The sequence below is a fragment of the Rana temporaria genome, chromosome 7, assembly GCF_905171775.1.
Source record: "Rana temporaria chromosome 7, aRanTem1.1, whole genome shotgun sequence".
NCBI lineage: Eukaryota > Metazoa > Chordata > Amphibia > Anura > Ranidae > Rana > Rana temporaria.
Genome location: NC_053495.1, coordinates 26091717 through 26107976, shown reverse-complemented (window position 1 = coordinate 26107976; position 16260 = coordinate 26091717). Strand labels below are relative to the sequence as shown.

General features: G+C 44.1%; 1 protein-coding gene across 3 annotated transcripts in view; it reads left to right on the top strand.

Moving 5' to 3' along the window:
- The first annotated feature begins 654 nt into the window (after positions 1-654).
- Positions 655-16260, top strand: part of LOC120945176 (ficolin-1-B-like) — a 64967-nt gene continuing 49361 nt past the window's right edge. For 2 of the 3 annotated variants that reach the window (XM_040359100.1, XM_040359099.1), the window contains exons 1-4: positions 656-784; positions 10162-10275; positions 12861-12905; positions 14999-15034. In XM_040359100.1, coding sequence (XP_040215034.1) covers positions 715-784; positions 10162-10275; positions 12861-12905; positions 14999-15034 — 265 coding nt within the window. In that variant the 5' untranslated portion in view covers positions 656-714. Of the gene's footprint in view, positions 785-10161; positions 10276-12860; positions 12906-14998; positions 15035-16260 lie in introns of all 3 variants that reach the window. The other variant, XM_040359101.1, reaches the window with a different exon arrangement.

Genomic DNA, 16260 nt, shown 5'->3' with positions numbered 1-16260 from the left:
GAGGTATCTCCTGTGAATGTTATAGTGAGAGAAATATTTGTAACACTAGACCTCCTCTGTAACTCTAATCTGGTAACCTGTAATACTTTTTAAAGCGTTGCCTATGGAGATTTTGAAGTATTGTTGTTTGTCACCATTCCACGAGCGTGTACAATTTTAAAGCATATGATGTTAGGTATCTTTTACCAACATCATGTTTTATGTTTTACCAACAAAAATGTAGTTATTAAAGTGTATCTTTCCCCCCAAAAATTGTGACAATACTGTGTGCCATAGAAAAAATTGCAACGCTCACCATTTTATTTTTTAGGGCCTCTGCTGTAATGGTAATTTTCTTATAAATTGATATAATAAATTAAATTATAAACAAGCGCGCAACCCAAAAATTCAATAAAGTGTCATTGAAAAAATTCCTATGTGAAATAACCACATCAATAATGATTGTGCATGTAAAAATACACAAATAAACCAGTGAATAACAACAAAAGCAAGTGTTTCCAAAGTAACTGTGTGCTAGATATTGTGTAAGAAAGCAGACCAAAACCAAAGTCCCAAAACATGAAGATAAAAAGGACATTTCTAAGGATAAATCTATAATCACTATAGATTGGGAAAGAGGGGTGGGGAGGAGTTACTAAGATATTTAAAAAAACAGTAGACAGGTGATACCTCATTCTGAAAGAGATCAGAAGAAAAGCAACATTTGTAGCCGCTATGTGGACTTTGGTAGCCTCCGTATTGTGTCTGATGACCTCTCTCACACACACTGAAGAGACCTGCCCAGGTAAGTCCAATCATAAAACTGTAGAAAGGAACAATTAGAGCAGTGATTCTCAAATTGAGTGCCGTGGCACACTAAAGATTTTCAGGTGTGCCATGGGAGTTTTGAAAAAATATTTAAAATTGCTAGCGTTTTGAAACCTTTAACATATAAAAAAAAAATGTATGGTAAATTAATGTCACAAAAGTTAAAAAAGTAACATATATAAAAATGCAATCTCTGTCAATCTGTCATTTATTTTGTAACACAAGACTTGTGTGAGATCTCGGGAGAACTCGATCGCTCTAATTATATTATAATAATAGAGATCGTTCCATTTGTTTGTTCCATTTTTTTTTCCGACTTGGAGCCTCCCTTCAATCTGATTTGCTTTTGAAAGCAGTTACATCCTTCACAGTAAATTTCAAATTAAATATATATGTAGAAATAAATAAGTTCTTCGCCACAAAAATTGTTAAATCTTTTCAGGTGTGCCGTGAAAAGTTTTAGATCTTTTTGGTGCACTGCAAGACAAACAAGTTTGAGAGACACTGGTTAAGTAAGGCTGGGTTCACACTAGAGAATGTAGAGGCTCACTGCAGGAGTCCGGTGTGTCGCCATTCACTGTTTCAGGTCCGATTTGAGCCAAAATTTTTGGCTGAATTTGGACCTAAAACAGAGAAAAAGACGCACAGGGCTCCTGTGCAATTCGCACTGGAGCCGCTGCGGAGATGTGAGAACCGGCTCCATAGAGAGTTGATCACAATCTCCTGCTATGCGAATTGGATGCAGGGAAACCCAAATCCAATTCGCAAAAGTGCGAACCCAGCCTAAAGCCGCGTACACACGATCAGTCCATCCGATGAGAACGGTCTGATAGACCGTTTCCATCGGTTAACCGATGAAGCTGACTGATGGTCCATTGTGCCTACACACCATCGGTTAAAAAAACGATCGTGTCAGAACGCGGTGACGTAAAACACAACGACGTGCTGAAAAAAATGAAGTTCAATGCTTCCAAGCATGCGTCGACTTGATTCTGAGCATGCCTGGATTTTTTTTTTGTTTCAATAGATTTTTATTGGTATTTCATTTTTCATACACAAGCAAGATGTTTATGTAAGTAGTTTCAACAAAGAATATACAATATCTTTTGACATAAGAAAAAATTTGGGATGCACCATATATATATAACTGTACGTAAGAGTGACTTTGTATAAGAAAGAAAATATTAAATCAGAAAAGAAGCACAGCAGACTATTACCACTCCTAAAATCGGCAATAAATAAAAACTATTCAACAATCAAGATAATAAAAAAAATCAAAAAAAATTCAATAGAAGAAATATCCTTCTATATTGTGTTCTCGAACATGACATACCTGGAAAAGAGTATTCCTAGAAAAAATGAAAACTTCAGATAGTGAACAACAAAATGGGCATTTAATCCTTGTGGTTAAACCATGTTTTCCAAGGGGCCCATGCAATATCATGCTTGTATAAAGTATTTTGGGATAAAGCCAACAAACGTTCATATGACATATGGAGATTCGTAAGATCAACAGCTTCAATTACAGATGGGGGGCAGGAATCTTTCCATCTCCTGGTAATTAAAAATGTCTGGCGGCAAGAAGTAAGTGGACAAAAGAATAGCGTTGGGTGGACTGAAAAATTTCCACACCTAGCGACAATAAAGCCAATGCTGGATTAGGGTCTATTTTAGCATCCGTCATGCATGTTATAATACTGAATATGTTTTCCCAGTAATATTTTAGTTTAGGGCATTTCCATAAAATATGGAGCAGGTCACCTCTAGTCCCACATAATCTCCAGCATTTATTGGAGTGCTGACTTCCAAATTTGGATAAGATGCTGGGCGTATAATACCATCTTAAACTTATTTTGACCGATAATTCCCATAAGGAAGCGCATTTGGAGGCAGATTGATTCATTTTACATGCAATACTCCATTGGTCGCATGTATATGAATGTTCCAGTTCCTCTTCCCACTGTAAGTGGGAAGAGAACTTCACAAACTCTCTTTTTTCCTGAAGTATATTGTAAAATAATGTGATACCTTTTTTCTTTAAACTCTGGGATGTTAAAAAAGACCAAGCATATGTGTAGATGTAAAGATTGTTAGATTTTAAATTATTTAAGTAGCGTAATATCTTCTTATATTGAATGTAGCATGTTTGAGGTAATTTATATTCAGATTTAATGCATTCGAAAGATTTAATATCGTCTCCACAGTACAGGTCTTGAATAAGTTTAACGCCGTGTGAGCTCCATACGTCTAGAGTGACCTGGTTCATAACTAATTGTAAAATTTGAAAGGGAATACCGCATGCCTGGATTTTTAACCGATGGTCGTGCCTACTAACGATCGGTTTTGACCTATCGTTTGGGAATTCATCGGTTAAATTTAAAACAAGTTGGATTTTTTTTAACCTATGGATAACTAACCGATGGCGCCCACACAAGATCGGTTTGGTCCAAATAAAACGGTCCATCAGACAGTTCTAATTGGTTTAACCTATCGTGTGTATGCGGCCTTAGAGGTTCTCATGGAAATTAGATTGCAGTTCAGATGATCCAATGTTTATAGGGCATTGTTCTATTATTGTTCTTTTCCCTAAAGATAAGCTGGCACTGGGATTGCCTAACATTCTTCCACTGAGGATCGTTTTATGCAGGAAGATGAAGTCAAGGCAGATGGAATTTTTTTCAAAGTATGACAGATAAACAATCTGTCATTCTGTTTTAATCAGAATATGTTACTAGTTACTAAGGCTAACAATACATTGATGAGAAAGAGTTCATTCCATTGAATAGGCAAGAGCTCCTGGTGGCAGATATACCACAACATGAGAAGATGTTATAAGCTGAGTTCTACATTGGTCAGTAACTATTAAGAAGAGAGCACTTAGAATGAATATCCTAATTCTATTACCTAATAGTGTTGTTGAATTTCATTGCATTTCAATTTAAATACTTTTGAAATGTTTGGAGCTAAATGGATCAATCTGACTTGACCAAGGGTATAGTTCCCAACTGTCCCTGAATTTGAAGGAATGTCCCTGACAATGTCCCTCTGTCTCTCTTTCCTTCTCATTCATCCCTCATTTTGGTCTGATCTATATAGTTTTCATCCAATTTCTAAATTTCTGCATTTGTAAATTTCAAAAACCAATATAAAGGAATACTAGTAGTTTAAAAAAAAATGCATTGTGGGTTTATCTAATCCTTTTTGGTATAATTCTCCTTTAAGTGGAGTGGCAGGGGGTGGGTCCTATGCCTTCATAATTTTGCTAATAGGTGTCCCTCGTTCTCATCTCAAAAAGTTGGTAGATAAGCAAGTCACAGGTTAATGATGTTAACTGCTTGACGACTGTATAACTTACATATACAGTGGCAAGGATCACATACCTAGTATGTGATCCTGCACTTCTGGGTCTGGGGCATGCATGCGCGCTGCCACCGACCTGCTCCCACTGTGATTAGGAGCTGATCTGTTGGTACCACAAACTCAGTGTCTTCCAGCACCCGCCAATCATTTGTCAGAGAGACAGAATAGCAATTTGCCTATGTAAACAAGGCAGATTGCCGTTCTGTCAGTATAAAAGGCATTAATCATGTGTTCCTGCAAGGCATCAATACCTTCCTCTAGTAAAAGTACCTCACCAGCAGCACACAAGCACTGTCTAGGCACACAGTTAACCCTTTGATCGCCCCTGATGTTAACCCCTTCTGAGGCAGTGTCATTAGTACAGTGACAGTGCATTATGTTAGCACTGTATTAGTGTCACTGGTCCCCAAAAAGTGTCGAAAGCATCAGTTAGTGTCCGATGTGACCGCCGCAATATTGCAGTGCCACTATAAGTCTCTGATCAACACCATTACCAGTAAAAAGTTAAGTAAATAAAAATTCCCACTCCAGAGCACCCTGTACCCATATTGATAAGGACAGGGCCTCTTCCCGTCAACCCTAGCCGTTGGTTGTCGGGGTCTGCGGGCGGGGGCTTATCGAATCCTGGGAGACCCCTTTAATAAGGGGGCCCCCAGATAGCGGCCCCCCACGCTAGGTGAATGAATATGGGTACATCATACCCCTACCCATTCACCTGGAGGCAAAGTGTAAAAGAAAAAAAAACACACAACACAGGGTCTTTAAAGTAATTTATTAGTCAGCTCCGGGGGCCCCCCCCCTGTCTTCTTTAGCTCTCTTAGCAGGGGGGCCTTCTTCTTCCGCTCTCCGGGGGTCTTCTCCGCTCTCCGGGGGGGTCTTCTTCCGCTCACCGGGGGTCTTCTCCCATCTTCTCCGCTGTCATCTCGGCCCGGGTCTTCTCCCGCTTGCTGTCTTCTTCCGCTCTCCGGGGGGTCTTCTTCCGCTCACCGGGGGTCTTCTCCCATCTTCTCCGCTGTCATCTCGGCACCGGTTCTTCTCCCACTCGCTCTCCGGTGCCTTCTTCTTCAGGGCTGGCCGCCGCTATCTTCGCGTGTTAGCTCGACCACTAGCAGCGGCCAGCCAGCTCTTCTGTCTTCTTCTGCCTTCTTCTCTTCTTCCCTTGTTGACACAACGCTTCTTCCCGCTGCTATGCAGGGTGTCCGGTGCGCGATGATTTATATAGGCCTCTCTTATGATGTCACAGTCCCATCATGCTCCGGTACCTACCCACGTGGGTAGGTACGACATGGGTAGGTACCCCATATTCATTCACCTAGGGTAGGGGGCCGGTATCTGGGGGCCCCCTTATTAAAGGGGTCTCCCAGATTCCGATAAGCTCCCGCCCGCAGACCCCGACAACCAACGGCTAGGGTTGTCGGGAAGAGGCGCTGTCCTTATCAACATGGGGACAGGGTGCTCTGGGGTGGGGGGGCCTGCAGTGCACCCCCCTGCCCCAGAACATCCAACCTCCCCATGTTGAGGGCATGCGGCCTGGTACGGCTCAGGAGGGGGGGACCGCTCGCTCGTCCCCACTCCTTTCCTGGCCGGCCGGGTAGCGTGCTTTGGATACGGGTCTGGTATGGATCGTGGGGGGATCCCCCATGTCGTTTTTTCGGCGTAGGGGGGGTCTCCTTACAACCCATACCAGACCTAAGGGCCTGGTATGCTCCTGGGGGGGGCGAACCCATGTCGGTTTTTTATTTAAAATTTGGCGTGGAGTTCTCCCTCTCAGGATTCATACCAAACGCCGCAGCTAGAATTGGCGGGAATCTAAGTCGGATCTCCCGTCGCTTCTATGACGCGCTCGCTGGAATGTGCTTTGTCTATTCCAGTGAGTGCGAGATGTCGGCACCCTGTCGCCAAAAATCAGCGCGATGCTGTCGTGCTGGAAACACATTCTCGGCAACAGGTACTGTATTGCGCAAAAAATATGCTTATTTTGACTTTTTTTTAACAAAAATGTGTAGCAGAATAGATATTGGCCTAAAATGATGAAACATTTGATTTTTCCTGCTTGAGTCCTGGGACCTTGGCTTTTTGGGTATTAAAGAAGACCATCTTCCATGCCTATTGGGATTTTACACTGGGACTGTGGACTATTTCAGCACCAGTTTTTATTTTAGCACATTATATTTTGATGTTTTACACTAATGAGGACTTTTGGTGTTATATTTGCAATTTAAGTTCACTTGAATATTGTTAATTTTTTTCATGTGTTATGTTAGATGAAAGCTGGCTGCTGGGTTGCAGTGGCGTTGCTAGGGGGGTGCGGGCCGCACCGGGTGACACCCACTAGAGGGGTGACACCATCCCGATTTAAAAAAAAAAAAAAAAATTTTTTTTTTTTTTTTTTTTTTTTTTTTAGCTGACATGACCAGAGGTGCAGGTGGCTGTGTAATGTAAAAGGGGTGCAGTGATGCAGGGTGTTGTGTAATGTAAAAGGGTCCAGAGGTGCAGGGGGCTATGAGATGTAAAGGGGGCCAGTGATGCAGGGTGCTGTGTAATGTAAAGGGGTGCAGAGGGCTGTGTAGTGTGAAAGGGTCCAGAGGTGCAGGGGGCTATGTGATGTAAAGGGGTGCAGAGGTGCAGGCGGCTGTGTAATGTAAAAGGGGTGCAGTGATGCAGGGTGCTGTGTAATGTAAAATGGTCCAGAGGTGCAGGGTGCTGTGTAATGTAAAGGGGTGCAGAGGGCTGTGTAGTGTAAAAGGGTCCAGAGGTGCAGGGGGCTATGTAATGTAAAGGGGTGCAGAGGTGCAGGCGGCTGTGTAATGTAAAGGGGTCCAGTGGTGCAGGGTGCTGTGTAATGTAAAGGGGTGCAGAGGGCTGTGTAGTGTAAAAGGGTCCAGAGGTGCAGGGGGCTATGTGATGTAAAGGGGTGCAGAGGTGCCGGCGGCTGTGTAATGTAAAAGGGGTGCAGTGATGCAGGGTGCTGTGTAATGTAAAGGGGTGCAGTGATGCAGGGTGCTGTGTAATGTAAAGGGGTCCAGAGGTGCAGGTGGCTGTGTAATGTAAAAGGGGTGCAGTGATGCAGGGTGTTGTGTAATGTAAAAGGGTCCAGAGGTGCAGGGGGCTATGAGATGTAAAGGGGGCCAGTGATGCAGGGTGCTGTGTAATGTAAAGGGGTGCAGAGGGCTGTGTAGTGTGAAAGGGTCCAGAGGTGCAGGGGGCTATGTGATGTAAAGGGGTGCAGAGGTGCAGGCGGCTGTGTAATGTAAAAGGGGTGCAGTGATGCAGGGTGCTGTGTAATGTAAAGGGGTGCAGTGATGCAGGGTGCTGTGTAATGTAAAGGGGTGCAGAGGGCTGTGTAGTGTAAAAGGGTCCAGAGGTGCAGGGGGCTATGTAATGTAAAGGGGTGCAGAGGTGCAGGCGGCTGTGTAATGTAAAGGGGTCCAGTGGTGCAGGGTGCTGTGTAATGTAAAGGGGTGCAGAGGGCTGTGTAGTGTAAAAGGGTCCAGAGGTGCAGGGGGCTATGTGATGTAAAGGGGTGCAGAGGTGCCGGCGGCTGTGTAATGTAAAAGGGGTGCAGTGATGCAGGGTGCTGTGTAATGTAAAGGGGTGCAGTGATGCAGGGTGCTGTGTAATGTAAAGGGGTCCAGAGGTGCAGGTGGCTGTGTAATGTAAAAGGGGTGCAGTGATGCAGGGTGTTGTGTAATGTAAAAGGGTCCAGAGGTGCAGGGGGCTATGAGATGTAAAGGGGGCCAGTGATGCAGGGTGCTGTGTAATGTAAAGGGGTGCAGAGGGCTGTGTAGTGTGAAAGGGTCCAGAGGTGCAGGGGGCTATGTGATGTAAAGGGGTGCAGAGGTGCAGGCGGCTGTGTAATGTAAAAGGGGTGCAGTGATGCAGGGTGCTGTGTAATGTAAAGGGGTGCAGTGATGCAGGGTGCTGTGTAATGTAAAGGGGTCCAGAGGTGCAGGTGGCTTTGTAATGTAAAAGGGTCCAGAGGTGCAGGGTGCTGTGTAATGTAAAGGGGTGCAGAGGGCTGTGTAGTGTGAAAGGGTCCAGAGGTGCAGGGGGCTATGTGATGTAAAGGGGTGCAGAGGTGCAGGGTGCTGTGTAATGTAAAGGGGTCCAGTGATGCAGGGTGCTGTGTAATGTAAAGGGGTCCTGAGGTGCAGGGTGCTGTGTAATGTAAAGGGGTGCAGAGGTGCAGGCGGCTGTGTAATGTAAAAGGGGTGCAGTGATGCAGGGTGCTGTGCAATGTAAAGGGGTCCAGTGATGCAGGGGGCTGTGTAATGTAAAGTGGTCCAGAGGTGCAGTTGTGGAGAGGGGTACACAGTAGTAACAAAAAGATATTGAAGGATGCAGAGGTATGCAGGGGGCACAGTGGGGTGTTTTTACATTTTAACGTGGGGGGGGGGGGGTGCCAGATATTGGATCCGCCCCAGGTGCCAAATGCTCTAGGTACGTCCCTGGCCTATAGGCTCCTGAGATGTGAATTCCGGTTCTGGAGAAAGAGAGGTGGGGGGAGGGGACAAAGAAAAATGGAGAGAAAGAAGAAGGGATAGAACGAACAAGAAAGATGGATAGGGAGAGAGAGAAAAGGGGAAGAAAGGAGAACAGAGAGCAAACAGTAGGGTAAAAAATATTTGAAATTTTTTATTGGGGGGGGGGGGGTGACACCATATTTTACCGCACCAGGTGACACCAACCCTAGTGACGCCACTGCTGGGTTGTGTGATATTGAAGGATTTTTTTATGCTGTAAGTGCAGGTTTTTCCTTCCTTCCTTCCTTCCTTCCTTCCTTCTGTATCGTCGCTGTTACAGACAGGAGGATAAACTGTACCTGCCTACAAACAGTAACGTTGACTATATGAAGCTACACCAGTGAATTCTCTGTCTGTGAATGTAAGGCCCCTTGCACATGGGGAAGACTCTATTGGAGTCCGGCTGCTCAGTGGGTAATCACTCTGTTTTTTCAGAGCACACACAGCCCGCTCTCCTCTATGGGCAGTCGGATGTAGACAGACCACCGGTCCATTTACACCCGACTGCCATCTGATCTGCCAGACTGTTTTTAGTTGTTAAGATCGGATTAGATGTCCATTGACGCCTGCCATTGTGGATACTGAAGGGTCCGATCAGGTCCGCCTGAAAAACTGACAGGTGCACCCGATCGGTCCATTAATGTGATAGGGGTCTTATGGAAAAGTGTCTTTAGAATACCAAAACATTTATTTCATAGGTTGCTTTGAAGGTACATGAAGAAGAGGACTAATGCACAGAATATTTTCATGTATTAGTGAATTACCGTATATACTCGTGTATAAGCCGAGTTTTTCAGCACATTTTTTGTAATGCCCCCCTCGTCTTATACTCGAGTCACCTTTTTGCGCCTGATCTCCCGGACTTTGGGGACCCAGTATCGGCTGGCCGTAGGTCCCCTGGACCCCAAACTTGCCACGCATGTAGCCCCATTCTACAAGTGTGCAAAGTTTGTTGTCCGGGGGAGCACCGATTTTTCAAAGCCGGGCACCCCTTCCATAGACTCCCATGTTAAACGGTCATTTCTCCGGTGACTTTGGGGACCCGGTACTGGCCGGTCATAGGTCCCCTGGACCCGGAACTTGGCACACATGTAGCCCCATTTCTCCTCTACAAGTGTGCAAGGTTGTTGTCTGGGGGACCTACGGCTGGTGAGCACCGATTTTTCAAATCCAGGCACCCCTTTCATAGACTCCCATGTTAAACGTCAGTCTAGTCATGGGCACAGTGAGGCATGGGCACAGTGAGGCATGGACACAGTGAGGCATGCACATGGACACAATGAGGCAAAGTGAGGCACAGTGAGGCATGCAGATGGACACCCTAGGCTTATACTGCCATTTTTTTGTGGTAAAATTAGGTGCCTCTGCTTATATTCAGGTCGGCTTATACTCGAGTATATATGGTATGTTATATTAATATCAATGTTGTCTTATTGTATATTCTGTTCCCCTAAATTATATTTCCCTACAGATGTAAAACTTGTTGGAATTGAAGGCTCTGACAAGGTGGCTATACTTCGTGGGTGTCCTGGGTTGCCTGGACCTCCAGGCCAGAAAGGTGAACCCGGTGCTCCCTCAGAGAAAGGTTAGTGGATATTTGACTGTATATGAATTCTCACATAGAATATACACAGGAACCTTTCTAATGCCTTGTACACATGGTCAGACTTTTGCCCGGCCAATATCACATCGGAATTCCGATAATACTCCATCGGAGTAAAAGAGAACATGTCCCCTATCTAAACTCAGACGTAATTTTTCGGAATTTCCGATGGAAAAGGTCCGATGGGGCATACACATGGTCGGAAATCCATGCACACTGGACGTTAAAATAACGTTAAAAAAATGCCACTAGCTTTGCAGTGAGTCTTTCAAAGGTTTGTAATGTTTTTGCAATAGCATTTATTAGTGTTTTTCCGCATTAGCGTTATTTAGCGTTTTTTTTAAGATTTTTTTGAATTTTATTTATTTTTTATTCAATTTTTTTGAGCCACGTTTTTGAGCGTTTTTTTTACGTTTATCAGTGTTTATGAGCGTTTAAGGTTTTTAAGGCCTCGTGTACACTGCTGCTGGTAAACAGACGTTTAGAAGCAGTTGGGCATTTTTTTCAACTGCTCCTGAAATCTCCTCTATGTTATCTTATCAGTACATGTACACAGGGTCGTGTACTTTGAACTCCCAACTTGGGAGTCCAAAATTACCAAAGCAAGCCTCCTCAGTGACTAAAAAAAATGTGCATTTATTATTTATAACTCAGGCACCTGAGTGGATGATGGGTGCAATGTCAGGCTCCTGCACACTTTCCTACTTTCTGCCCAAATCTCCATTCAGGCTTTCAGTTAGAAAGCTGGAGGGAATGTCAATGAACTATGAGAATGCTGATCAGCGCCCTCATATTCCATTGAGAACTACAAGTAAGTCTGCCGTGGTGGAAGATAGGATTTTTTTTTTATTTACCGATCTCTGCAGAAACCCCCGCCCACTGTCATGGGGAGCCATGGGTTTGGGGGTGTGGGCTGCAGAACATGTTACATGTTACACCCTAAATTTGGGTTTAACGTGTTCAAAAGGTGAACTTATCATTTAAGTATAAGCGTAGAGAAATAAGGTGTAATAAAAAATAGTATTAGCCGGATTCAGTAATACTTACGACGGCGTATCAGTAGATACGCCGTCGTAAGTCCGAATCCACGCCGTTGTATCTTTAAGTGTATTCTCAAACTGACATACGCTTCTCTGTTGCTAAGATACGACCGGCGTAAGTCTCCTACGCCGTCGTATCTTAGCTGCATATTTACGCTGGCCGCTAGGGGCGTGTACGTTGATTTACGCCTAAAATATGTCAATGAGCAAGATACGCCTATTCACGAACGTACTTGCGCCCGATACGCTGTTAACGTAAGGCGTTTTTCAGGCGTAAAGATAAATCACCAAAAAGATGGCGCAGCCCATGCAAGGTATGGACGTCGGAAGTGCCGTCGAATTTTACATCGTTTGCGTAAGCGTACGTGAATGGGGCTGGGCATAGGTTAGGTTCACGTCGAAAGCAAGGAGTATTTGTGACGTGATTCTGACCATGCGCACGCATGCGCCGTACCAACGGCCCTCATTTACATGGGGTCACGGGTAATTTACATGGATCACGCCCCCTACCTGCCTATTTTGAATTAGGCGGGGTTACGCCGGGCCATTTGCACTACGCCAACGTAACTTAGGAGGCAAGTGCTTTGTGAATACAGTACTTGCCTCACTATGTTATGTCGGCGTAGTGCAAATGGGATGCGCTACGCCGGCATAAAGATACGCGAATCTGGCTATTTAAGTTTAGTTAAACCTATATAGCCAGATTCACGTATCTTTATGCCGGCGTAGCGCATCCCATTTGCACTACGCCGGCGTAACATAGTGAGGCAAGTACTGTATTCACAAAGCACTTGCCTCCTAAGTTACGTCGGCGTAGCGCAAATGGCCCGGCGTAACCCCGCCTAATTCAAAATAGGCAGGTAGGGGGCGTGCTCCATGTAAATTACCCGTGACCCCATGTAAATGAGGGCCGTACCAGAATCACGGCTCAGAATCACGTCGCAAATACTCCTTGCTTTCGACATGAACGTAACCTACGCCCATCCCCATTCACGTACGCTTACGCAAACAACGTAAAATTCGACGGCACTTCCAACGTCCATACCTTGCATGGGCTGCGCCATCTTTTTGGTGGTTTATCTTTACGCCTGAAAAACGCCTTACGTAAACAGCATATCGGGCGCAAGTACGTTCGTGAATAGGCGTATCTTGCTCATTTACATATTCTAGGCGTAAATCAACGTACACGCCCCTAGCGGCCAGCGTAAATATGCAGCTAAGATACGACGGCGTAGGAGACTTACGCCGGTCGTATCTTAGCAACAGAGAAGCGTATCTCAGTTTGAGAATACACTTAAAGATACGACGGCGCGGATTCGGACTTACGACGGCGTATCTACTGATACGCCGTCGTAAGTATTACTGAATCCGGCTAATAATGTTTTCTCTCGTTGAATACATGAGCTCTCAGAAAATGTAGGCTCTGGGTATAGACTAGCATGGTAGAGCCAGACATGGTTTCATTATCATTGTGGTTACTGGACCAATAGAAAAATGAAGCTAAATATTATTATTATTTCCTACCAGGGCCAAAGGGAGAACATGGGAAAGCTGGACCTGCCGGGTCACCAGGTATGGTTTTAGGTGTCTTTGTCACACCTTTTGTATATCAGACCAAACACTTTGATTTCATCTGTCAGATAACTGCTTGGTTTTGAAGATGTTTCTTAAGGTGTTTTTTTGATTTGCCACCTGGGCCCCATTAGAGTGATTATCTTCATGTTCTGTCCCATAGACTCAACAGGAAGTGAGAGAACCCCTCTTAGTTGTCATGGTAACAAATATCCCCATTAAATGATTTCCCCTCTATTACTGTTCTGGTGGCAACTTAAAGTTTTGTATCTATCCAGCCCCTGCAGCACTATTCCTCCCACTAACACCAACAGTGGGCACAATTTCTTTCACTGACACCAACAATGGAGCACTAATCCTCCCACTAACACCAACAGTGGGCACTATGGATCGGCAGAATTCCTCTAATAGACACTAATGATGGGGCACTATTCAGTAAAGACAGTAAATTTGCCCATTGTTTAGAAACCTTGAAGGTCCTTGTCTAAGACTATCACATTAGACTGTAGAGGTGCACTAAAAGAGAAATAAAAAGTAAAGCACAATCGCAGTGAAGTACTACTGAGCAGGAAGCAGAGCTTAAACACTAAATGAAGATGGCTGCTCACATGGACGTCTATTCAGTATACAAAGTAACAACATTTTTTAAACATTAACTTACATTATTTAATTGTAGCACTACCCCCGAAGGAGCTGCTGGTTTGTTTTGGGTCTACGCTCTGGTTGTCAACCCATTAAAGTTGGCTCAAAACCCTCCCTTGGCACAACTGGTATAATGGGAATTGTGGACCCCAGTAACTCGTTGAAGGGCACAATATCCCGTCACACTACAACAATTTATGTAAATTAATGATTACCTTGAGTTGTATTGATCCTAAAGAATGACACACTTTACACAGATTTCAGCTTAACCAAAGTGACACTTTACTTGATAGGAAGCCAAAGAAACAAAGGTAAAACAATAATAAACTGCTTGCAGAGCCCTGCAAGAGTCAGAGACAATAATAACAAATAGGTGTAAGTTAAACTATGATGTCTATGCAGACCTGTGTAAGCACACAGCAAGGGGATTCCCTAAATAAGACATCCACACTGAAATACCCCCTTGCCAAGCCTCCTCCAGGTCTCACTACTAACAATACTGCACATAATAAACCTGTTTACTCAATCAGAGAATATAAAATGGATATCCGTAATCTGCAATAACTAAATAAGCAGTCTTTAGGTGGTATACCTAACTAATGTGGTTTGGTTGATCAGACCAAACCTCAGTTCAAATTATCCCAAATGTTCGTGTACTGATGCGTTGGCATGCGATGGCGCGCAAGGGGTAATTTGTAATCCAATGTGGTGACAAAAAAAACTGGTGGAAGAGACCCAAATAGTTGAATCACAGTGGCCGATCCACCCTCCAACAATACAGTTAGTAGGTCTTGGCCTGGTGCCCATCTCACCTAACCAGTTCAGGCCTTGTCCTTCCGTGACACTCCATTCGCGATCTCCGATCACAGTCTTGCTGGAGGACAGCCTCCGGTTCTCAAACGGATCACAGGGATACTGGAAGCCCGTCCGATCACTCCACTAGAGGTTCTGTCTCTCCTCCTCAATGGCGCTCCGCCCGAGCGTAGGTAGGCCTCAACTCTGGCCTACTTCTGTGGGGAGACTTCCACAGGTGTGCTCCTGGGTTGAAGAGGCGGTCCAGAGAGACCCCAGCAGGCTGCGCCGGAGGCAAAAGCATTCTGGGATTGTACAATTGCTCTCTGGGTAATGTCGTCCATAATAGGCCAGGGCAAATGGAGTCTCTCTTCTCCTTGTACTCAATCTCCCAACACTCTCTGTGGTACCAGGACAAAAAGTAAACAACAGGCGACTCTAACTCATCTCAGCCACTGGAGGGAGCTGAGATCCTTCTTGATCAGCAGACTTTTATATCACATTAAAAGGGTGATATCCCGCTACATAATATTAAGAAATAACAGTGTAGTTTTGCTTTAATGAAGAACAGATGTGTCAGGTCTACTGCACAAAAAGTGAATGTCCACGAAACCTATTTTAATATTCATTATATTTTATTTTGTTTGGTTTTGGTACAGGGGTAAATGGTGTTCCAGGAGCTAAAGGGCAAACAGGTAGGGACTTTATTCATTACTATTGTCTAGAATAACTGATGTATTTATTTTCATGCCAGATGTAACACTCTCCCAATAGAAATGAGCTCCCAGTTAGGTCTGAACACAGTTTTGGACCGAACTTTGTTTGTTTCCGATTTCTGTCTTAAGCCCCGTACAAACAGTCGGAAATTCCAACTGGAAAATTGAGAACCTGCTCTCAATCTATTTCTGTCGGAATTCCCAACAGAAAAAGTCAGATGGAGCATACACACGGTCGGAATTCCCGACCAAAAGCTCCCATCGGAATTTTTCTGTCAGGAATTCTGATCGTGTGTACGGGGCTTAACAGTAGCTAAACACCATAAATAGTAGGGGGCTTTTCTCTTATTACTATATATGACAGCTTCCTTCTTCTGCTGTCAGTGGTTATTAGGTAAGTGGTGGTAAACAAAGGAGATGGGATAGTTTGAAAAAGAAAATTCTTATAATTCATTCCAGCCCCAGTCCAGGTGGACCTTATGCAAAAAAAAAAAAATTATACCAGACCCTTTAGGTTTTTTTTTCTTTCCCGGGTTGATAGATGTCAGGCTTTGATGGTGTATATCCATCGTGGGACAATTTTTTTTAGAATTTGTAGTAAAGGACTTCTCAAAAATTGTGTATGTTTGTTTCTTTAAACTTTATAAGAATACTATGCACCCTATACTCATTCACCCCCCTATTGTCTGAGGAGGCTTCTAAATTTTGATAATCCCAGAACCCGCAGACCTCCACAACCACTCATCTAGGGTTGTGGGGAAGAGGCCCCCATCCTCATCAACATGGGAATAAGGGACTTTGCCAGGGGGGGTTTCTCCTTTTTTGTGGGGGTCCCCATTAACCTTTATATCTACAAAAAAGTTCTGGTATGGATGAAGGAAGTCCCTGGCCGTTCTGAAATCATCTGAAGCTGTCATTTTTCAGGCAATTCAAACACACTTTTTTCTTTTGTAAATGTCTGTTTTGCTGTAGTAGGTAGTATATATCACACTAAAAATGGAAAGAAGCTGCGTTAAAAAAATACCAGAAAGATTAAAAAAAAGGGAAAATAAACTGTAACGTAGTCAGTCTAATCCCTCCAGGTGCTGCGATTAACATGCAAACAATAAATACAAGAGATAAATATAAGAAAAAATATATAAATCGCGCTACCTCAAATACCCTGCATGCTAGACACAGGCGTGTGCAAGGGGGTGATCTACAGT